Genomic DNA, 25,095 nt, shown 5'->3' with positions numbered 1-25,095 from the left:
AATAACAATCTATTGCCAATGCATGTATGCACAAAACATGCAGGACGGTTTGTTTTGGTTTTTTTGAACAAAGTAAATAAAACACATTGTAAACAAAACGCAAACACCCTCATACATGTTTTGTGCGTGACGCGCGCTGCAGAGTCGTAGGATCCACTAGTCACGTCTCGCATGCGCGGATGCGCGCCCTGGATCCAATCTTCTTGAATCGTACCTTGATAAAATGTTTTCATTTCAAAATAAAACCAACAAAAATAATCTCCCATAATCTTTACCTCCGCTGATTTTTACATTCTACGATGACTGATCTAAGAAATTTGGGGAACGATTTACCGTCTGGTGAATGGAACCGAGTATATGCAGATTCCAATAGCTTGCCAAATTGTCAGTCATAAATTTTCTGCAAGAACGTTTTGTCTGATAACATTCTCCAACATCTCTGCACTCCTATCGGGTAGACGTTGAAGAAATCCTTTTTCTGGTTGTGGTGTCATAACATCCAACAACCCAAGTTTTGCGACACATTCGTCGTCCATTGTTCTTCTTTTTGAAGAACAAACTTTCATGGAACTCCACTCTATGGTCCGGACCAGCAATTGGAGTTTTGTCCGGCACCAGTTTTTTGCCAAACAAACATCTCTACAGAACTGGTGCCACTGAACGGCAGTTCTTATATCAATGCAATTTATTCTTGCAGATATCGTGACAGTTAATTCGAAAATGAAAAATAAAATTAAACACTAAAAAAAAAAAAAATTCCATATAATGGCAGCTTGGAGTTTTCTCCAAAGGTTCCTTTCCTGATGGAAAGAGGAATTGTTTCTTTTTTACTTTTAGCTCACTTTCTTTTGACAAAATCCCGTCAATAGAACGACTAGAATTTTGAAAATTCATTGAACAGCCATGCTACATGGCAGTGAAACATGGGCTGTAACTGCTGAGGACATGCGTAAGCTCGCAAGGAATGAAGCCAGTATGCTCCGCTGGATGTGTAATGTCAGTGTGCATACCCGTCAGGGTGTAAGTATCTTGAGAGAAAAGCTGAACATAAGAAGCATTAGTTGTGGTGTGCAAGAGAGACGATTGCGCTGGTATGGACATGTGGTGAGAATGGATGAGGATAGCTGCGTGAAAAAGTGCCACACCCTAACAGTTGAGGGAACCCGTGGAAGAGGTAGGCCCAGGAAGACCCGGGCTGAGGTGGTGAGGCAAGACCTTCGAACATTGGGCCTCACCGAGGCGATGACTACTGACCGAGACCTTTGGAAATGTGCTGTGCGTGAGAAGACCCGGCAAGCCAAGTGAGATCGCTGCCAGTGCCCCTGGACTGGCTCTTGTGCGGGTGGCACATAAAAGACACCATTTTGAGCGTGGCCGTTGCCAGTACCGCCTGACTGGCCTTCATAGGATTTTCGAGCGAGATCGTTGCCAGTGCCCCTGGACTGGCTCTTGTGCGGGTGGCACATAAAAGACACCATTTTGAGCGTGGCCGTTGCCAGTACCGCCTGACTGGCCTTCATAGGATTTTCGAGCGAGATCGTTGCCAGTGCCCCTGGACTGGCTCTTGTACGGGTGGCACATAAACGACACCATTTTGAGCGTGGCCATTGCCAGAACCGCCTGACTGGCCTTCGTGCAGGTGACATGTAAAAGCACCCACTACACTCTCTGAGTGGTTGGCGTTAGGAAGGGCATCCAGCTGTAGAAACTCTGCCAAATTAGATTGGAGCCTGGTGTTGCCATCCGGTTTTACCAGTCCTCAGTCAAATCGTCCAACCCATGCTAGCATGGAAAGCGGACGTTAAACGATGGTGATGATGATGATGATGTATGAGCCAATGAAGGAGGCCTCTACATGGTAGCTAGACCTGCTAGAAATAGCAACCAAATCTCCCTCAAAATCACACCCTACTCTCTTATCTATGTATATATGTATGTATGAGCTAATGAGGGAGACCTCTACATGGTAGCTGGACCTGCTAGAAATAGCAGCCAAATCTCCCTCAAATCACACCCTACTCTCTTATCTATGTATATATGTAAGTCTGAGCCAATGAGGGAGGCCTCTACATGGTAGCTGGACCTGCTAGAAATAGCAGCCAAATCTCCCTCAAATCACACCCTACACTCTTACCTATGTATATATGTATGTATGAGCCAATGAGGGAGACCTCTACATGGTAGCTGGACCTGCTAGAAATAGCAGCCAAATCTCCCTCAAATCACACCCTACTCTCTTATCTATGTATATATGTAAGTATGAGCCAATGAGGGAGGCCTCTACATGGTAGCTGGACCTGCTAGAAATAGCAGCCAAATCTCCCTCAAATCACACCCTACTCTCTTATCTATATATATATGTATGTATGTATGTATGTATGTATGAGCCAATGAGGGAGACCACTACATGGTGGCTAGACTCAGGATATGCTGCGTCATGTGGTTCTGGATTTGTTAATGACAGGATGGTCATGGCTGTGATACTTTTGATCATGGATTTTGCTCAATCTGGACTAACCTGAGGTTAAACAACACCAACAACAACAGCCACCACACTCCCCCCTTAATCCTTCAGCATCCTCACAACATCAGAAAAGAGGATGGTGTTCAACCACATTCCCATCTGGCAAACAAAACACTTCACAACCACTTGAAGACAGAACCACAGCGCAGAATGAGGGCAAACCAAAGTGTCAAGTGATCCAACACCATCTAAAAATGCTGTTGGTCAATTAGGATTGTTCCGATCACTGGAACAGCCTGCTCGTGAAATTAACAAGCAAGTGGCTAAGTGCACCACAGACATTTTTTACTGTTTTCTATATGCTTCAGCCATTTGACTGTAGTCATGCTGGAGCATCGCCTTAAAGGGTGTTAGTCGAAGAAATCAACCTCAGAACTTATTCTATCGCTCTCTTTTGTTGAACCACTAGGTTACAGGGACACAAACACACCAGCATTGGCTGTCAAGGAATGGTGGGGGGACAAACACAAAGACACACATATATGTGATGGGCTTCTTCCAGTTTCTTTCTACCAAATCCACTCACAAGGATTTGCTTAACCTGAGACTATAGTAGAAGACAAGATGCGACTGACATGCATACGATAGATGTAGTTCTCAGGGAAATCCAACACAGAACACAGAACATGATAAGCTGGTCCACTGAATTACAGGTATGACTCATTTCTGCCAGCTGAGTGAGCTGAAGTAAAGTGTGGGAACCAAACCCACACCCTTACGATTATGAGCTGAATCTCCTAACCAGGAGCCACACACCTATAAAATAACAACATAACAGGATAATCAACCGACATCTAATCCGTTGTCCCCCAGACATTGCCAGGCAACTATTTCAACCCTGGATAAATCACCAAGAAAACTGGTTCCAAAATAACAGACTGCCAAACCCTATCTGATTTCTTAGCAGATACACGAAGGAGTCATACCCAATGACTGGTGTAGCAGCACCATAGTCAACTGCTACAAAGGTAAAGGTGATGCTTTAGATACAAATAATTACAGAGGTTCGTTCGTTTGTTCGTATGTTCGTTCGTAAGAACGTACGTACGTACTATTGTTCGTTCGTACATACGTACGTAAGTTCATTCACCCGTTTGTACGTGTGGACGTATGTAGATGCTTTCGTTCGTACGTACGTACATGCGTTCGTTTATTCGTTCGTTCGTTTGTTCGTTCTTTCATATGTACGTACTGAGGTACGTTCGTTTCCTCGTTCGTTCGTTCCTTCCTTCGTACATAACGTTCGTTCGTTCTTTTGTACATTCGTACGTACGTACATTATGATATGAAGTGGGAGAACTTTCAGACATTTATCAAGCACAAAGCCGAAATATATCCACAGTGATACGCGCAGGAGTGGCTCTGTGGTAAGTAGTTTGCTTACCAACCACATGGTTCCAGGTTCAGTCCCACTGCGTGGCACCTTGGGTAAGTGTCTTCTGCTATAGCCTTGGGCCGACCAAAGCCTTGTGAGTGGATTTGGTAGACGGAAACTGAAAGAAGCCTGTCGTATATATGTATATATATATATGTATATGTGTGTCTGTGTTTGTCCCCCCAACATCACTTGACAACCGCTGGTGGTGTGCTTAGGTCCCCGTAACATAGCGGTTCGGCAAAAGAGACTGATAGAATAAGTACTAGGCTTCCAAAGAATAAGTCCTGGGGTCGATTTGCTCGACTAAAGGCGGTGCTTCAGCATGGCCACAGTCAAATGACTGAAACAAGTAAAAGAGTAAAAGGGGGAATCGCATGACCGTGATATGGAGAACACATTATCGAAAGCGAAAATTGCCAAAATTAAAAACTAAAAAAGTTACAGCCATTTTCCCTCAGTGTCTAATCCCAATGTGCACCGTAGAGAGACAACATGGACGTGTGTGTGTGTGTGTGTGCGTGTATGTGTGTTCATGTGTGCGTGTATGCGTGTTCATGTGTGTGTGTGTGCGTGTATGTGTGTGTGCTTGCGCGTGTGTATGTGTGTGTGTTGATAAGTTGATTTATAGAAAAGATTATGTTAAATGTTTGAAATACAAATCTGTGAATGAAAAATAAAAATTCAGACATATACATGATAGATAGACCTGGTAGAAATAGCAGCCAAATCTCCCTCAAAACACACCCGGCTGTTTTGATGCGAGAATTCTGTGTTAATACGTTAAGAATTGCTTTGACAGAAAATGAACCTGGAAGAAATTGGAAGAAATAGGGAAGAAGTAATTGCTTTTCTGTGCTTATATAAATTTGAGATGTACCTGTTGAAGATTAAAATGCGAAAGTTGTTATTTTCTACGCATGAATAACCAGAGAGAAAGTGAAAAACTGTGTTTTTGGCGGGATTTTTGTATTCAGCAGGACTTTGTCGTCTGCCAAAATGAATGACAGACGGAAGAAGACAAAATGGCGACGTTTATCGGTGAATTTCTTTTGAAGTTGTGGTGGGAGGAGACAATGGATGTGTGTGTGTATCTGTGTATGTGTGTGCTCGTGTGTCCGTGTGTATGGGTGCTTCTCTATTGTGCTTAATAAGTTACATATACTTTACCATAGTGTTCGTGATTAAGCTATTTTATTCCTTTTTCTACGGTGTTCTGCCCTGCCTGATTATTTTATTTCTTTTTTATTTTATAATAGCTTTTATAAAATAAATCTAATTTTTGTACCTCTATAAATTCATACTTAACTTTTACATAACAATACTGGTATATTCAATACTTAAAATAAACTGCTTAGATTATAATTAAATTAATATATAGTTAGCATGGGATCTATTTTAAAACGGGGGCACCAGTTTTCATTTATGTTTTATGTAGTGTTTTTGGTACGGAAAGACTTTCAAACTTCGTATACTTATCTATTTTGTGTTATAGAACACAAAAAAAATTTTGTATTCGAATTTATTTCATGTAAAAAATTGTCTTATTTCGATAATTTCTACTAATCACTGACGTCTATTCAGTTGAAAACAGTTAGCGCTGTAACGGTGTATATCGTATTAATCCCCTAACCCTAACCCTAACTAGACTGTTAACCATAACCGTAACCCAAACCCTAACTCTAGAATCCGAACTCTAGCGTAATTTATTATATAAACAATATATGCATATAAATTACGATTAAACCGGATGAAATATGTCACAGGGAATAACATTTTTATTACCGCCCAGCAGTAACTCTATTCAGCTGAATAGACGTCAGTGATTGGTTGAAATTACAGAAATACGACAACTTTAACATGGAATAACTTGCGAATTCCTTCTTTTTTGTTAAGAAGACTAAGAGTAAAAGATGTTTTATATGACACATTCTACCAGTGTCCCAAGTTTCAAAGTGTTTCGTTAGTCTTTCGTTAAGAAAATACTGGTGCCCCCGTTTTAAAATAGATCCTTAGCATGTTCTTTTACCTCAGTACTCCTTTATTAAATACTACCATATATATCTGGCAGTGTTGGCTACAGCCTAGTCACCCGTATTACGAACCAGGTGTTACACGAAGGAGTCATACCCTATGACTGGTGTAGCAGCATCATAGTCAACTGCTACAAAGGTAAAGGGGACGCTTTAGATACAAATAATTACAGAGGCATCAAGCTGTTAGATCAGGTAATGAAGGTCACGGAGAGGGTCATAGCCCAACTAATTAGGGAGCGAATCAATTTAGATGAGATGCAGTTTTGGGTTCGTGCCAGGTAAAAGCACTACTGATGCCATATTTCTAGTAAGACAGCTGCAGGAGAAATACCTAGCCAAGGATAAACCTCTGTACCTGGCTTTCGTTGACATGGAGAAAGCCTTTGACAGGGTCCCCCAATCCCTTAAGTAGGAAGGAGAAACGATTGGAGAATCCTAATAAGTAGGAAGGTAGATAAAACACAAACCCCTTCAAGTAGATGGCCCTGCTCAGTATGTAGAAAAGGAGTAGGTAGTAACTCTATAAGATGTACCCGGTGCAAGCTATGCACACATAAGAGGTGCAGCAATATCAAAGGCAGGTTAACTAGGAAGTTAGCTTTTGTATGTGGCAGATGTTCAGGTGCAATAAAGACTGTAAACAAACAGGAAACAACTTCTATCTCATTCCAGGGAGAAAAACTAGAGGTAGTCGATAGCTTCCACTATCTGGGTGACCAAGTTAGTAGTGGGGGTGGGTGCACTGAAAGTGTAGCTGCTAGAATAAGAGTAGCCTGGGCAAAGTTTAGAGAGCTCTTACCTCTGCTGACGACAAAGGGACTCTCACTCAGAGTAAAAGGCAGACTGTATGATGCATGTGTACGAACAGCCATGCTACATGGCAGTGAAACATGGGCTGTGACTGCTGAGGACATGTGTAAGCTCGCAAGGAATGAAGCCAGTATGCTCCGCTGGATGTGTAATGTCAGTGTGCATACCCGTCAGAGTGTAAGTATCCTGAGAGAAAAGCTGAACATAAGAAGCATCAGTTGTGGTGTGCAAGAGAGACGATTGCGCTGGTATGGACATGTGGTGAGGATGGATGAGGATAGCTGCGTGAAAAGGTTCCACACCCTAACAGTTGAGGGAATCCGTGGAAGAGGAAGACCTGGGCTGAGATGGTGAGGCAAGACCTTCGAACATTGGGCCTCACCGAGGCGATGACTACTGACCGAGACCTTTGGAAATGTGCTGTGCATGAGAAGACCCGGCAAGCCAAGTGAGATCGTTGCCAGTGCCCCTGGTCTGGCTCTTGTGTGGGTGGCACATAAAAGACACCATTTTGAGCGTGGCCGTTGCCAGTACCGCCTGACTGGCCTTCGTGCGGGTGACACGTAAAAGCACCCACTACACTCTCTGAGTGGTTGGCGTTAGGAAGGGCATCCAGCTGTAGAAACTCTGCCAAATTAGATTGGAGCCTGGTGTTGCCATCCGGTTTTACCAGTCCTCAGTCAAATCGTCCAACCCATGCTAGCATGGAAAGCGGACGTTAAACGATGATGATGATGATGATCTAATTAGTTAGTATTTAAGTTTTGTAACATGTATAAATCTAATAACTATTTCTAGATAATTTTCTTTTCCTCCCTCTATTGTGGTAAAAGTTTATAAAACATTTCATCCTTTTGTTATAATTCTTCTTCTTAATAATCCTTAACTTTAACTTTATACAATATAGCAGTATTGCTTATAATAGTAAACGATAGTACTACATGATAAGATTTCCCCTGTTTTCATTTCAGCCCCCTTAATTGTACCAGTAAAAGGGAATAAATAAAACAAACACAGACAACAGGTTGAGTTAAAACGTTTATATTTAAGTAGCAAAGGTCGGATGAAGAGTTCAAACGGCAAAATAGCCAAGAGTCCATATTGCAGGGGTGTGGAGAGGGTGGGTAAAGGAGCTGGTAGGTTGGATGGATGGAAAGGTTGAGGAACGGGTGGGAGGGGGGACCGAAAGGGCCTGTTTGAATGATGGAGCCCACATGTGAACGAGGGAATCACATTATAAGATGGTTGTGTGTGTGGGGGGGGGGGGGGGGGGGGGGGGAAGGCGGTACGCTTGTAGTAGGTTTTAAATTGTGTTGTTGAGGAGAAAGTGGGAGAGAGTTAAATAAAGAGAAAGACAAATTGGTGTAGTTTAGCCCTAGGTTAGTCCCGAATGAGCAGAACCATGGTCAGAGGAATTCTAGCCATGGCCATCCAGCTTTTTGGTCATATATCAAGGATGGCATTGGCATAAGTGTTCTTCCTGTTGTTGAGACAGGGTGTGATATGAAGGAGATTTGACTGCTGTTTCTAACAAGTGTAACTACCATGTAGAGGTGTCCCTCATTGGCTCATACATACAGAGATAAGACAGTAGAGTGTGATTTGAGGGAGATTTGGCTGCTATTTCTAGCAGGTCTAGCTACCATGTAGAGGCCTCCCTCATTGGCTCATACATACATATATACATAGACAAGAGAGTAGGGTGTGATTTGAGGGAGATTTGGCTGCTATTTCTAGCAGGTCTAGCTACCATGTAGAGGCCTCCCTCATTGGCTGATACATACATATATACATAGACAAGAGAGTAGGGTGTGATTTGAGGGAGATTTGGCTGTTGTTCTTTACAATTTAGGTGACTGTATAGCTCATCTTGATGGATATTGGGTGTTGTATGTTGGTGCAAGTGGCGGTAGAGGGGAGGGGAGGGGCGGTGTCATCACAGTTTAGTAGTTGTGTGTGTGTTTATGTATGTGACAAAGTTGTGGGGGGAGGTTGATAGAGGGAGGGAGACTGAGACAGAGAGAGAGTGAGAGCGGGTGATGGTAGTCTTGGGATAGGAAGTGGTGGTTTGAAGGGACCAAGATGATGTTTGATGTTTGGTGATGTGAGGTGAGGTTTCAGTGTGGTCGAGCAGAGATTAGATCCTGGAGAGCTGATGTAAGAGGTTTGATGGTAGTATGGCTTCGAGGTTTTCTATGAGGCAGCTGATTGGAAGATACATCCAACCCAGGACCTGAGCAGAATAAAGAGAGAAAACACAAATATAATCATAGTAAAAATAATCATTTCTGTTTCAGGCACAAGGCCTACAATTTTTTTTTTGGGGGGGGGGGAAATAATCGAGTACATCGACCACAATTTGCAACTGGTACTTAATTTATCAACTCCAAAGGGATGAAAGGCTATGTCAGCCTCGGTGGAATTTGAACTCAGAACATAGCGACAGGCAAAACACCACAAAGCATTTCGTCTAGCGTGCTAACAATTCTGCCAGCTTAACACCTTAATAATAATAATAATTTCTAGTGTAAGCACAAGGCCTGGATTTTGTGGAGACGGGGGACGGTCGATCACATTGACCTCAGTATGCAACTGGTACTTATTTCATCAACCTCAAAAGGATGAAAGGCAAAGTTGAACACAGAATGTAAAGATGAACAAAATGCTGCTCAGTATTTTGCCTGGCGTACTAACGGTGCTGCCATCTCACTGCCTCCATCGCATTAATTATTGGGAATATTTCACAGAATTAATGGTAGACTTATTGGGTTATTTCTGAAAGCTTTATTCCAAGAAACCTGAAAGCATAACCCGAGTTGTGTCTGTATCAGAAGATAGTCTCTCATCTGCTAATCATTGGAAAGCAAAGGAAATTGGACGGAATACAATGAATAATTACTCTTTTACTTGTTTCAGTCATTTGGCTGCAGCCATGCTGGAGCACCGCCTTTAGTCGAGCAAATCGACCCCAGGACTTATTCTTTGTAAGCCTAGTACTTATTCTATTGGTCTCTTTTGCTGAACCACTAAGTTACGGGGACGTAAACACACCAGCATCAGTTGTCAAGTGATGTTCTGGGGAAAAACACACACACAAACATATATATATATATATATATATATATATATATATATACATATACATATATACGATGGGCTTCTTTCAGTTTCCATCTACCAAATCCACTCACAAGGTTTTAGTCGGCCCAAGACTATAGTAGATGACACTTGTCCAAGACTTAATACACAGCACTCATAGAATTATTTTCTGCTTTTTTCCATTCAGAAAAAAAAAAAAAATTACATTTCAAAATTTACATGGTCACAATTTCCTGTCCAGAAAACAAAAATAGTAAAAAAAAAAAAAATTTTAGATGTAAAATATAGGGGGTCACAGTTTCACAGGGGTAACAATTTAATGCAATATGGTATACTCTGAAAACCACATCATCGATAATATATGAGCCAAGGTGAGGGGTCAGAGCCAATACATATTTCAATTCACCAGCACCTCCACCACCACCAGCACCTCCACCTCTCTCTGCCTCTCTTTGACCTCAAAACATCACCTCTCTGCTAAAATTTTACTCCTAACTCTCCTCATCAACTAACTTTTTTTAACCGCATCATATCATGGCTGCTTCTCTCTCCCTCTTTCTGTCTCACATGAAAAGCATTACAGACAAGCTAAGTAACAGAATGACAAACAGAATTATAGTAATAATGATCGTTTCAAACTTTAGCACAAGACCAGCAATTCCAGGGGAGGCAGGTAAGTCAATTACATCGACCCCAGTGCATAACTGGTACTTATTCCATCAACCCTGAAAGGATGAAAGGCAAAGGCGATTTTGGTGGAATTTGAACTTACCGTTTTAGCAACAGTTCCCATGGGTTCTGGGTATTGGCGTGTGAGGAGTGCAAGGAGTGCTGTGAAGGAACAGGGACCGGCTGTGAAGAGGATGAAGAATGGAAGTTCCTTTTTGGGATACACAGACACCTCATGGAAGGCTGAAATAATAATAATAATAATAATAATAACAATAAAGTCTGTTTACTAATTGACATACATACCTTGTGACCATAATATCTTGGCAAAAGAATTTGATAAGCCCAGAAAATATAAAATTCGCTCATTGAAATTGAAAAGATGTGGCATCTCAAGATGGTTAGATACCAGTGATTGTATGGAGCACTTGCAATGATCAAAAAAAGGAACTGAAAGTGTTTGAGGATGATCCCTGCAGAAAGGGCAAAACATTGTCTTCACTGGTCAGAAGAACATTGTCACTGTGAATTTTCTTTCCTTTTTACCCCCCCGCCCCCACATCTTATTCGTTTATTTTTAAACTTGTTTCAGTTATTTGACAACGGCCAAGCTGGAGCACCACCTTTAGTTGAGGAAATCAACCCCCAGGACTTATTTTTCGTAAGCCTAGTACTTATTCTATTGGTCCCTTTTGCCGAACCACTAAGTTACAGAGATGTAAACACACCAGCATCAGTTGTCAAGTGATGTTGGGAGAGGGGAACAAACACAGACATACAAACATATATATATATATATATATATATATACACATATATACGACGGACTTCTTTCAGTTTCTGTCTACCAAATCCAATCACAAGGCTTTGGTCGGCCCAAGGCTATAGTAGAAGACACTTGCCCAAAGCAGAGTGAGCCAGCAGGAGTCCTGGGGTGGAACAAGAAAGAAATGGTTGTACAATATCCATAGTCTCAGGTGGTCATTCTTGGGAATCCAGCCAGAAAGTATAAAGATGTTTGCTTCTGATAGGACCCTATGGAGGAGGGGTCTAAGGACTCCATCCCTACAACTGGCAGGAGACTTGGATACTTCTCATAGGACCCTATGGAGGAGGGGCCTGAGGCCTCTTACCTCAACAATCCCCTCAGGAGTAGTGGTGGAGAAGACGGATGGATGTAAAGAGCCATAATGAAACACTACAGGATATTTTGTCTGATGCTCAACCAGTTATTTTGTCGATAATTTGATGATGCTAGGAAGAAGAATTTAGCAGAGGTACTTACATGGTAAAAGTTCTCTATCGATGCTTTCTGTACAGGTGGGGTAGGGATAAAAAAGGTGACCCTTCTCCAGAGGATAAGGGATCATACGGAAAGCTGTGGAGAAAGAAAAGAGAAACAGCTGTTATTACAGAATGGATTGACCCTTTCAGCATTCAGAGATTACTCTGTCAAATCTAATCCTTATTTATTTCCCGTTTTGAATTAATCCTGGATTATCTCATAGCTTTCAGTTTTCAATGATGTGATTGTTTAGTTTTAAAATGACATTGCATGGTAAGTGTGAGAAGGCTGATCTGGCTAGTTTGGACAAAAAAACAGGTTCAATATTAGGGACCCAGATATGGCTGGCTTAAATGCTAAAAGGAGATATGTACACATATATATATGTATGTATAACCCTTTTCTATTCAGATTACTCAGTGAAATCATCATTATCATCGTCATTTAATGTCCTTTGTCCATGCTGGCATGGGTTAGGTGATTTAACCTGGGCTGGAAGGCTGGACTAGGCTCCAGTCTGATTTGGCATGGTTTCTATGGCTAGATGCCTTTACTAATGCCAACCACTTCCAGAGTGTGATGGGTGCTTTTACATGCCACCGGCACAGATGCCATTTGTGTGGTACCAGTCTCTGCCACAAATGCAATTTTAATCGGTTTCACAGATCTTTTTCTTCTCAAGCACAACATAATGCCAAGGTCTTGGTCGTTCGTCATTGCCTCTGTGAAGCCCGGTGTTCAGAAGGTGCCCTTCATGTGCCAGTTACGCGACACCAGCATCAACCGAAACTACAATTTCAATGTAAAGCGTGATGTTGGTGTCATGTAACCGGCACCTCCTGTGCCGGTGGCACATAAAAAGCACCTTTCAAGCATTGGGCCTTGCGGAGGCAAAGTGGCTGATGCTGTTGGTGGCACATGAGAAGCTCCTTTTGAGTGTTGGCCTAATGGAGGTAATGATCAACACCTTTGGCATTATGTCGTGCCTGAGAAGAAGACCCATCAAGCCAAGTAAAATCGCTGTCATGGCAGATACTGGTGTCATGCAAATGGCACCCATGCCAGTGGCACATACAAGCTCCCGTTACACTTTTGGAGTGGTTGGTGTTAGGTAGGGCATCCAGCTGTAGAGAACCCTGCCAAATCAGATTGGAACCTGGTGTAGCCCCGGTCAAACTGTCCAACCCATACCAACATGGACAATGGATGTTAAATGATGAAAGTTTTTAATGACTCTTGTAGCTTTAAGATTTTGATGATGTGGTTGATTATTTTGAGAAGGACAATGTAGGGTAGGTGTAGTAGTGAGGGTGTGGGGTGCAGTGTGTGATCTGGTGGTGGTGGTGGTGGTGGTGTAATATGGTCCATTCTCTTTGAGAGTTGTGTGGGTAAGTGGTGCTATTAATGTAGCGTGACATGTAGCCCAGCAGGTCATCACGCGACCCCCTGAACCCCACCACCCTAAAAACAACAACAACAACAATACTTACTGCCCTCCCATGTGCAGTGTAAGAGGTTGAGGGCACCATCAACCCGTTTCCAATGTGGTAGGTGAAAGAAGGCATAGGCTATGGCCTCGCTGTCACCTCTCTTCAGGATGTGTTCAGGAGGTAGTATGAGGCTTTTCATCTCCAGCAGGTACTGAAATATAAGAGAAGATAAGAAAGCAGGTGAGACTATCTGGACATATAGGGGACATAGAATATAAGAATTCACACGTGCACATACACATACAAACCTGCCCACACACACACATGGTTCACAATATCCCAAAGTGTGTATGCATGTGATTGGGGACCACATGTGAATTTATGTTCCCACTGACACTCCAAACATGACCTCTACACCTTAGCAACAAATGACTACAGCCATTTGCATCACAATATCATCAATGGGCGTAATGTGAATTCCAACCTTTGTCCTTCAAGCGTACGTGTGTCTATACTTTATACGTATATTTGTGAGTGTGTGTGAGTGTCTATATGATTGTGTGTGCTTGTATATATGTATAAGTATGGTTATATGTGTATATATGTATCTAAGACGTTGTATCCATTCACCGTTAGACGGTGGTGAGAGGGACAAATGCACACACACACACATATATGTGTGTGTCTATGTATGTGTGTGTGTGTGTATCTGTGTATGTGTGTGTGTGTGTGTATCTATGTATGTGTATATATACATATATATATATATATATATGTGTGTGTGTGTGTGTGTGTGTGTGTGTGTGTGTGTGTGTGTGTGTGTGTGTGTGTGTGTTTATATTATTAATAAATTCATAAACTTATCAATAATATTCTCAGGAAATCAATATTTAATATTTCGAAAGATATATGTCCAATATGACATGGTAATATAATAAATTTAAAATTTAAAATATAAATATACGAAACATAAATATAAATATGAATGTAGATAAAGATACATGTGAATATAAATGCGGAATTACTGATAGCATGCTGATCTTTTGATCACATTGTGATTATAGTAATATCCGCGAAACGATCGTCAGATGTTTAATTCTTTAAATTTTAGGTTTTTTTAATATTTTAGACTTTACAATATTCACGCTTAATTACGCATTTATATTCACATGTATCTTTATTTACATTCATATTTTTATACATATGTAGTGAAACTACCTACCGCCATTAGATACAAAACTACTATCGCCATTACATACAATCTTCTCATTTAAATATAAATAAATGCGAGCGTAGTAGAGAACCCATTCCTTGTCATCACGTGACTGATTATTATTCGAATCGGCAACTTCTTCGAACCTTTCCCGCCAGAACACAAACTGACCAATCACGGCCCCTAATAAGGTCACGTGATAGAGTAAAATTCTGAAGGCATTTGGAGCCCTCTTAACGCTATAAATAGATCAACTCATACCCCACAAATTTGTCTCGGTCCAGTTTCTCTTAGAGACTGTTCCGTGTACCACACAAAAGCAGCAGCAGTTCCAGCGACCACTTCAGCAGCTTCGTCCAGCCACGATGACCTCCACCGTCGCCACATCAGCAACAAGAGTCTACAACTACTATCCAGCATCATCGTCATGACCAACACGATTACTACCAAACAGCCTCTACACCACCAGCGTCAACACGACTTACTATGTACACCAAACCAAACCTCCGCGGCACATCTCTCTCTTCGATTCTGTTAGGTGACTCAGCTTCACCACGGTAAATAAACAGACAAGAGTTCTCAGCCAGCGACGAACATCTGTATAACAAGAATCACGGCCCGGCATCGATGCCACGACATCACAACTAGTGATCAGCTCTGCCACACTCAGCCAACTCACTTTCACATACAGAACTTTTCCTATAGTGTACTAAAGATCTGGTATAATTGCTCACGTGTTATTGACTCTTTCTATTTGCTGTAAACACTCATACACACATGTATCACTCACATACACACTTTTCTTTGCATGACGGCCTGTCTTTGATTATGTTCTTATATGTCGCATTCACACTCTCACACAGACATACATCTTTAACAGCATAATAAATATCTCTGTTATTCATCTAATACTGTTGTGGTCTTTCATTGCTGGTCATCTATGTTATCGTCGCATAACATATTATATATATCATCTTTGATATATAATTGTATGTTCGACCGTGTGACACGTTTAAATAAAAGGAGTCCTCTGTTTTTCCATTCGTCACCATTTCTCCTTTTTGAGTTCGCACGGTTGTCCCTTACACATATTTATATTTATATTTCGTATATTTATATTTTAAATTTTAAATTTATTATATTACCATGTCATATTGGACATATATCTTTCGAAATATTAAATATTGATTTTCTGAGAATATTATTGATAAGTTTATGAATTTATTAATAATATAAACACACATATATACACATTTATTTGCTCAAAATAATAGAGCACTCAATATAAGTTCAGTTACATATTCTTTTAGAATATTACTTATAAAAGTTATATATATATATAAAACCGTTAACAAATTAAGTCATGTATACAACTTGAACTGACACATATCAGTACATAAACATACATTCACATGTACACACACACAAACACGTCTACACACTTACCTAAATACGCACGTACACACTTACATACATACATACATGCATATAGGCATGGACACATGCATATGCAAGTACACATATGCATACACACACACACATACGTACATATATATCATGAACTGTTACTTTCTCAGATGCAGCATGGAATTTTGTCAGCGAACAGGTTGCAGTCTCAAAGCAACAAAAATATTTTTGGAAATTATATTTAAATGTTGAAGTGAATATAATGGTTCTTGTGTTTCTTAAATGGCTTATAAACACCTTCCACGCTACAGTTGTGTGTGTGTGTATATATATATATATTATTTAGTTTAAAAGAGTTCCAACACTGTCTGTTTTTTATGTTTTATTTATATTCCTGCAGAACCAATGTGGGGTATAGAATATGGAATATACAATATATAATATAATATACAATATATAATATAAAATAAAATAAAATAAAAATGGATGGCACCATGAAAGAAAGTATTGAATGTAGATGAAATATTGAGTGTTCAATATAAAGGATCAAATATATAAATATATAAATATAAATATATAAAGGCGACTCGAGTTTCAGGGCTATTTCCCTTCGTCATGGCCGGTATGACAGACTTTAACAGACTGTATAAGCCAACATGTATATATATATATATATATATATATATATATATATATATATATAGTTAAGTGGTAGGTTTGCTTCGATCCTTCAGGGGTAGTCTGAAGCATCCAAGCAACCAGGGGATGTTTAAATCCGGAGGCACTCCTGGGGATCACCTGTATGGGTACCGTCTTGGGAAGAGGGCGTCCAGAGGCAGGTAATATGTTGCTTAAACTGTAGTTTATGTATTTACTTGGAGAATGGAGCAACAAATACAAGAAAAAGCATTTTCGTTGGATGAAAATGCTTTTTCTTGTATTTGTTGCTCCATTCTCCAAGTAAATATATATATATATATATATATATATATATATACGGCAGGTTTCTTTCAGTTTCCGTCTACCAAATCCACTCATAAAGTTTTGGTTAGCCTGAGGCTATAGTAGAAGACACTTGCCCAAGATGCCATGCAGTGGGACTGAACCTGGAACCATGTCATTAGTGAGCAAGCTACTTACCACACAGCCACTCCTATACAAGAGGGGAAGTCAAAAATTTTCTGCACTTTCGTCATAAAATATCTTTATTATTGTCACATGGTTTTCTGCGCATGCATGCTTGTAGTTGGTACTATTGTGGTGACATGATCCAAGTTGGAGCCAGATCGTGCCATTTTTCTTTCTGGTTTTACAGTGTAAGCATGGCTGCTCCCCTAGCGATGTGCACCAAAGAAGAACAAAGAGCGGTGATCCAAGAGATGATTAATGGTGAGCCAGTTCATCATTAGCATCTCTCGAGCTTGCTGAATCATCTCATCAGTAGTGAAGATTGATGGGCATTTTGCTCCCTCTTTGTGCGTCACGCCTTTCCAATCACAACTAAACTTCTCAATCCACCCCCACACATACACTTCTACATGGTAGTTCACTGTCCCGATGTTGTGCTAAAACCTCACTTTGAATTCCAGCACCTGACACACCTTCCGACCAGAGAAACTGGATCACTGCTCTTTGTTCTTCTTTGGTGCACATGGCTTGTGGAGTGGCCATGCTTATGTGGTACAATCAGGCTCAAACTTCATTTACGTGAGCTTAATAGTACCAACTAGAAGCAAGCATGCGCATAAGGCAGTGTGACAATAATAAAGATATGTCGTAGCAAAAGTACAAGATAATTTTGACTTCCCCTTGTGTGTGTGTGTGTATGTATGTACATACACACATATACATTCACACATACACACATAGAGTGTCATCTTACCTTAGGTGCATGAGGATTAAATTCCACAGCTCTGTGAATGGCTTCAACAGCTGACATTTCTGCTGAGCTGAGACCTCTTTTAGAAGCAACATCTGGGGAAAATCTGTAAAGAAAATCAATAACAAAATAAACAGCCACAAAACCTTATTGACCAGACAGAAACTGGGCAGCTTTGGGTGGGAATTGATTTGAGCTGGGATGACCTGTTGGGTGAACACTCCTTCCCCATTAGATCACTGAGAAAAACTGAAGTAAAAATGATGACGTTTTCATAATAATGATGATGGTGATGATAATGATGAAACAATGAGCAAGTAACAATAACAATGAGAGATACAGCTGTGAAATGTGGCCAGTGAGAGAGGCAGTTGGGAAATGTGGCCAGTGAGAGAGGCAGTTGGGAAATGTGGCCAGTGAGAGGCAAATGTGAAATGTAATCAGAAAGGCAGGTGTGAAATGTGGCCAGTGAGAGAAGAAGATTTGATCAAACTAGAAAGTATTTGAAAATGTTTGCTTTCACTAAATCCTCAAAGTTTGTACTTCTAGTATTTGAGTGAAATTCAAAAGGTGGCTGGCATCGTTGGAAGGCTTTCCATCAATAAATTTTACTCTTGCCTCCATTGGTTTGGTGCAGCCAATGAGAGATGCCTGCACTCATCTCAGTCACTCAAGTCACTAAGGAAAGTTTCATACTCAACTCAGTCAGCCAAAACATCAATTTTGTTGCACTCGACCAATGAAGAAAACTTGGCCGAGTCACTCAAGTGATTGAGGGAAGGCTGTACTTAACCACTGAAAGCCTGTAAGGGGTCACTCGACTGGCGTAGTAATCACAGCTAAATCCTTTCTGAAACTTCAATGGAGGAAAGATACAGTTGATAACATAGTTCTAGACAGTTTAAAAATCACACAGGATGGTCATAGCTGGAATGTCTTTCAATCTAGTTTAGCTCTGACACAACAACAACAAGTTAAAAAGGTTACTTACTTGTCTGCTACAGCTCGGGCTTTTAGTAATGCTGCTGTGTAACATATTGTAGCTGACTTTGGAAGATTTATATCTGTTAATATATACATAGGGTATGAATAAAATCAAATATCTACATGTGTGTGTGTGTGTGTGTGTGTCAATACATGTATTGACATAAGGTGTGTATAAAGTCAAATACGTGTGTGTGTGTGTGTGTGTGTGTGTGTGTGTGTGAGAGAGAGAATGAACACAAGAGACATAGCTTGAATGAATGGTGGCTTCGTTTTCAATCACTGCACAAATATCAACAGACACTCACACAAAGTGGCGAGCTGGCAGAAATGTTAGCATGCCAGGCGAAATGCTGTGGTATTCCGTCTGTCTTTACATTCTGAGTTCAAATCTCAGCAAGGTTGACTTTGCCTTTCATCCTTTCAGGGTCAATAAATTAAGTACCAGTTATGTACTGGGGTTGATATAAATTGACTGGCCCTCTACCCAAAATTTCAGGCCTTTTGCCAAGGGTAGAAATGAAACAGACACCCACGCACGCACACACACAGATTCAATGTGCCTGTGGGTTTTTGTTCTCAACCTGGGACTTTTAGAAGAAAGAACCTCAGCTCGCAGAAACAAACTACTTCATCATTTGGTTCCAAAGCAAACTGCTTTATCACAAAGCTACACACGCGTGCATGTGTGTGTGTGTCTTTTACTTCTTTCAGGCATTGCGAAAGCAGCTACACAGGGGCACGGTGCCTTAAAGGGTTTCTTCAAGCAAAATCGATCCCCACAACTTCTTTTTAAGTTTGGTGCTTAGTCTGCCAGTCTCTGGTGTTGTGAAGCAAGGATGGAGTGGGTCTGTGGGTGGGACACAGACAAACACAGAGATATGTACACACTCACACACATGTATGTATGTATTTCTCTGTGTGTGTGTGTGTGTGTGCATGTATGTATATACATGTGTGTGTGTGTGTGTGTGTGTGTATGTATATTTATATAAATGTGCATATGTATATGTGTGTGTGTGTGTGTCTGGTTTATCGGTAAAACATAAATTGTAAAAAGAAGCATGTTCTAAGTTATAGAGCAGTATATTGTAAAGAGAGACAAGGCCAGTCTACGAGATTAAAACCAGTCGGTGCATGGCCTCTATAGTCACGGGGCCACTGACTACAGAGGCTATGTGCCAACAGGTTTTGGGGTCTGATGATACCCTGTAAAGCTAAGCACTCTATGGATAAGAAACTCAGGGTAATCCCATAGACTGGCTTTATCTATCTTTATATATACATACATACGCACACACACATACAATCTACTTCTATTACTAGACCTGACTCAATAAACCCAACATTATTTCTCTCGTTTCTGTACTCTTATTCTCTTCACCCCATTCTAGCCCTTCTTTTGTCAGAGTTCTCTCTCTTCTCTTCACCTTCTTCACCACATTACTTTCAACAAAAAAAACAAAAAAAACAGAAAAACCTTCACAGACTAACAAGGTTTCTTTCAAGCCACACAATACAAGATCAAATGTAGAGAGTTCATAATTGTGTGAAGATCTACCACGAAACGTTTCCCCTTCATAGTGTAGGACACACAAGCTGTGTATACAACAGGGACCAGTCCTATCAACATTTATTTCTCCCCAGATTGTTAATTATATCCCTGCTCTTAAGTCTGAATACAACAAATGTAAAAATGACAATTATGATGATGATGGTGTTAAGATAATTAAGATAAACATATAGTAGGGTTAATATTTTACTGACCATCATATTTTGCTAATACTGCTTGTACATCTGAGTAAGCCTGTAGTTCTAGGAGATCTTCTATGAGGTTTTCATGAATTGTGAACAGGTTCATCATTGGGAATTCTTTCATTAACTGAAATGAGATTCATAAAGATGGAGGCAGTTGATTGGACTGTATTGAAAGAGGAAAAAAAAACACACAAAGGTGGGTTGAAGCATGTTACAGGAAAAATAAAAAAAGCTGAAACAGGCAATGGAGCTGTGTTGCCAAAACAAAAAAAAAGGGGGGAGGGGGGACTGCATCACAAAAACTGAAAACATGGAAAAGCTGGTTATTACTGTTCAGCTCTATATTTCAAATATTACAAGTTTATGTTGTCAACTCAACCTATGAAATATAAGCTGTGAAATTTCACTGATTTCTTTGCAAGAGTTGAATTCTTAAAACTAAAATCTTGACTCTATAGGCCATAACCCAAAAAAACAACAACAATATCTGATGGTTTAACAATTCTGCCAATCTACTGCTTTCATACACAAGATTAGAGCTATAATCTCTATATCTTTAATCTCTCAACTGGCACAAATCTGTCCTCGGGTGTTGGTGCCACATGAAAAGCACCCAGTACACCTTGTAAAGTGATTGGTGTTAGGAAGGGCATCAAAGCACAGAAACCATGTCAAAACAAATAATGGAGCCTGGTACAGCTCCCGTCATTGCCAGGTCCCATCATTGCCAGGTCCCGTCATTGCCAGCTCCTGTCAAACTGTCCAGTCTATGCCAGCATGAAAAACAAACAGTAAATGATGATAATAAAAATACAGCCCCACCCACTCAGCCCCCAACACTGTGTTGTATGTAAGAGGGTCCAGAGAAATCTCATATTGTTCTAGAAAGTTTCAGAAAATCCCAGAAAGTCCCAGAAGATTGCAGAAAATTTAAGAATGCTTGAAAAATCATTGGCACTTACATCTCTCATCATTTTCACAGCTTCCTTTGTCCGGCCGAGTTTCCGTGCACACATGGCCAGCCGTCTTTTGATGTAAACTAGAACATTGGTGTCTCTTCCTGAAAAGACAGAGATAAGAGAAGGTGGTTTCATCAATGCTGGACGTGTGAATATGAAAGAGAAGAACGTTGCTTTGAGCTTCGTACTTCCATTTCACTCAGATGAGCATCTCATGTTTGGTTCCCCCCCCCCCCCCCATCCATTGTTGATGACATCACATAAAGCTCCTGCAAGTCATTCCACACTGAGCAGCTCAGCCATCTGGATGTTGGGATCCACAATGCTGAGGGAGTCCACTCGTCAGCCCCTACACTCACCTACACAAAGAGCATAAGACACACACACACACACGTCACCGCCAACAACGACAACATCATTTTACATGAATCAAACATCGCAGGTTCACTAATTAGATACAATCAGCAGTTTTAATGAGTGCAGACTGTTGGAATAAAGGAAGGGGTGAGGAGGACCTGAAGTACTGACTCAACAACAAAGTCTCGTCCAACCCATGCCAGCATGGAAGAAGAAACAGTAACAATGATGAAGAAACAACAATCTGCACACCACCACCACCACCATCAGTGACCACCCAACCATGCAACAACTTGTACTGGGTTACATGTTACCAGTGATGCATAACAGTGACCTCACCACTGCACATTACCTCTTCTATATTCCACTGAGTGCCACACTACACCTACCTCCACACACCACTTGGACCCTAACCCTAACCCACCCAATGCCATACTCGACCCGAGGCCACACAACACTCCACATCTCTCTACTTACTGTGTGCTGTGTCATGCATCAGTGACTGCTGACATGTCTGTTGTGACTTTTTATAGCTGATCTCTGCATATTTGTATGCTTGCTTGAATAGTTTCTCAGCCTGAAATTATATAGACATGTGTGCATAGATAAACATATACAGACATATATATATGTACAGAGTGTTAGAAATGGTGTACAGATATTGTATATTGAGATGAAAAGGAGATTGCCAGAATTTTGGAAAAAAGAAATTTTTATTTATTCATTATTATTATTATTATTATTCGCGCTTTCATTTGTCTTTGAAATTGTCAAATAATATTGTGAATGTGCAAACAGGTTGTTCATTTCTATAATTCAAATATGGTTTTTTTTTGTTTAGAAGAGGAGAACATTATTTTTTCCTTTTGTTTTTATGGGTGACGTTCCAGGACAATGGAAGAAGATAGATAGACAAATGTACAGATAGATAAACAGATAGACAGACAGATAGATAAATAGACAGACAGGCAGATAGGTAGATAGACAGATAGATAGACAAATACACAGATAGATAGATAGACTGGCAGATAGACAGGCAGATAGATAGAATGAGGGATTTCTTTTCAATTTGGATTGTATTTACCAGTTATTGGATCTAAGTAACATAACACAGTAAAGTGTTCCGTTGCTGATCCAGCTTGTGATGGGGGATCCCCCACAACAGAGGAGGCTCATAACGACAATGAATGAACTACTAATCCTTTGTACTATGGGCACAAAAGCCTGAAATTTGTGGGGTGGTGATGGTGGGATTTAGTTTAGAGAAAGGTGGATAGGGCAGTTACCTCGGCAACAGACTGTGACTCCTCTTCAGCCAACAAGATGAGGGACGTAGCACACCTGGAGAGTGAATAAAAGAGACATTAGTTCGATCTTGGCTTTGGAAAGAGAGGGAGAAAGAGTAAGAGATAGGGCAGAAACTGATGAAGAACCAGAGGGAGAAGATCATCAGAAATAGAGTAAAAACAATAAGCTGGTTGAAGACTGGAGGATGAGGAGGATGAGGAGGAGGATGAGGGTGATGAGGATGATGAGGATGAGGAGGAGGAGGAGGATGATGAGGAGGATGAGGAAGATGAGGAGGATGAGGATGAGGAAGATGAGGAGGATGAGGATGAGGAAGATGAGGAGGATGAGGATGAGGAAGATGAGGAGGATGAGGGTGATGAGGATGATGAGGGTGATGAGGATGATGAGGAGGATGATGAGGATGATGAGGAGGATGATGATGAGGATGATGAGGAGGATGATGATGAGGATGATGAGGAGGATGAGGATGATGAGGATAAAGATTTTCAAATAGAAATTAGCAAAATGTGGAACCTGAAGACTAAAACAATACCTGCTGTCATAGGAATGATAGCAAAACTGCGGGTGTATATATGTTTGTGCGTGAGTGTATGTGCGTGTGTACATGTGCGTGTGTATTTTATGTGTGCGTGTGAACGAGGGGTTGTGTGGGGAGGTATATGTGCGTTTACTGCATGTGTGTGTACATGTGTGTGTATGTATGTGTATGTGTGTCGGGGTATATATACATACATATATAAATATAGATATATATACATACATGTATGTGTGTTTTTTCAGTGTTTACAAATAACACAGAAAAAATAAATAAACAGCTACCAGGGTAGCAAAGATGCACGCAAGTAACAAGAATGTAACAACCTGTTTATAAAGGTAGAAACTCCAGGTTAAGGTGAAATGTTTTGTATAAGAAAGATAAATAAATAAATGGAGTTAAACGCAGGTGTTAGTCAAATTCTTTTTACTTCCGACATATGCTTTGAAGACAACATTGGTATTATTCCAGAAAGAATGAAATGGTGTAAAACAATGCAATCTTCTCAGCAGGGAAAGAAACCAATCACATCAAGAAGACATTTTAACAGAATGTGATAACTGTGTATATGCCGAAGGGAACACTGCTATGTCTTTTTTTAAAAAATTCATTAGTAGATATAATGTCAAAGGTAGTTTATAGAAAGAGGAGGAGGAGAAAGAAAGAAATTAGCAGAAAACTAATAATGGAGAGATATAGAGCGATAGGTGAATTGGAATAAAGGTTAATGGTGTGGAATTAGATATATTTAGTGGAAGTGCAATGTAAGAAGACAAAGGTGGAATTTTATAGGAACTAAAGGTAGGTTTCTGCCAAATGTTTGCAACAATAAACACGTTCTATTAATGTGTTAACAAGGGGATTCTTTGAAAATAGAATATAAAACAATTTATTATTAAAAAGCGAAAAGGAAGGTTTACCTTTATCATATGGTAATTCGAACGTACTTGTGACCGTTCGGCCTCCCTCTGCACCATTCGAGCAGAATTCGAACCGTTTCCGAAGAGGCAAAAACGTTTCCGAAGAGGCAAAAACGTTCCCAAAGACGCAAAAACGTTCCCGAAGACGCAAAAAGATACCCGAATACGCATCAACGATCCCGAAGATGCAAGAACGTTTCCAAAGGTGCAACAATGTTCCCAAAGACGCAGCAACGTTCCCGAAGATGCAAGAACGTTCCCGAAGACGTAAAAACTTTCCCGAAGACGCCTGAAGGTTCCCAAAGACGTAAAAACTTTCCCGAAGATGCCTGAAGGATCCTGAAGACACAAAAACGTTTCCAAAGATGCAAAAACGGTCCCACACTACCGATTGGAAACCTGGTGTTGGTTTGTTTACGTCTGTTTAACTTCGCAGTTTGGCAAAGAGACAAATACAATAAGTACTAAAATAAGAAAAAAAAGAAAAAATGAGATCAATTTTTCAACTAAAATCCTTCAAAGTGGTGCCCCAGCATGGCTGCAG

The 25,095-nt window shown here is 40.5% G+C and overlaps 1 protein-coding gene across 2 annotated transcripts in view; it reads right to left on the bottom strand.

Moving 5' to 3' along the window:
- Positions 1 to 7,770: 7,770 nt before the first annotated feature.
- Positions 7,771 to 25,095, bottom strand: part of LOC149131568 (suppressor of tumorigenicity 7 protein-like) — a 33,906-nt gene continuing 16,581 nt past the window's right edge. The window contains exons 2-13 of one of the 2 annotated variants that reach the window (XR_016237807.1): positions 24,552 to 25,015; positions 23,072 to 23,126; positions 22,263 to 22,362; positions 21,432 to 21,529; positions 20,479 to 20,593; positions 18,719 to 18,791; positions 17,731 to 17,833; positions 13,289 to 13,439; positions 11,799 to 11,891; positions 10,617 to 10,756; positions 8,578 to 8,978; positions 7,771 to 8,472 (exon numbers count right to left, since the gene is read on the bottom strand). Coding sequence is in view for 1 of the 2 variants with exons in the window: in XM_089339211.1 (XP_089195337.1) it covers positions 8,883 to 8,978; positions 10,617 to 10,756; positions 11,799 to 11,891; positions 13,289 to 13,439; positions 17,731 to 17,833; positions 18,719 to 18,791; positions 20,479 to 20,593; positions 21,432 to 21,529; positions 22,263 to 22,281 (888 nt within the window). In the remaining variant the exon portion in view is untranslated. Of the gene's footprint in view, positions 8,979 to 10,616; positions 10,757 to 11,798; positions 11,892 to 13,288; positions 13,440 to 17,730; positions 17,834 to 18,718; positions 18,792 to 20,478; positions 20,594 to 21,431; positions 21,530 to 22,262; positions 22,363 to 23,071; positions 23,127 to 24,551; positions 25,016 to 25,095 lie in introns of those variants that run through there. The other variant, XM_089339211.1, reaches the window with a different exon arrangement.

The sequence above is a fragment of the Octopus bimaculoides genome, chromosome 21 (assembly GCF_046866305.1).
Source record: "Octopus bimaculoides isolate indiv1 chromosome 21, ASM4686630v1, whole genome shotgun sequence".
Lineage (NCBI taxonomy): Eukaryota > Metazoa > Mollusca > Cephalopoda > Octopoda > Octopodidae > Octopus > Octopus bimaculoides.
Note: the sequence above shows the minus strand (reverse complement) of the source record. Positions and strands in the feature narration are given on the sequence as shown.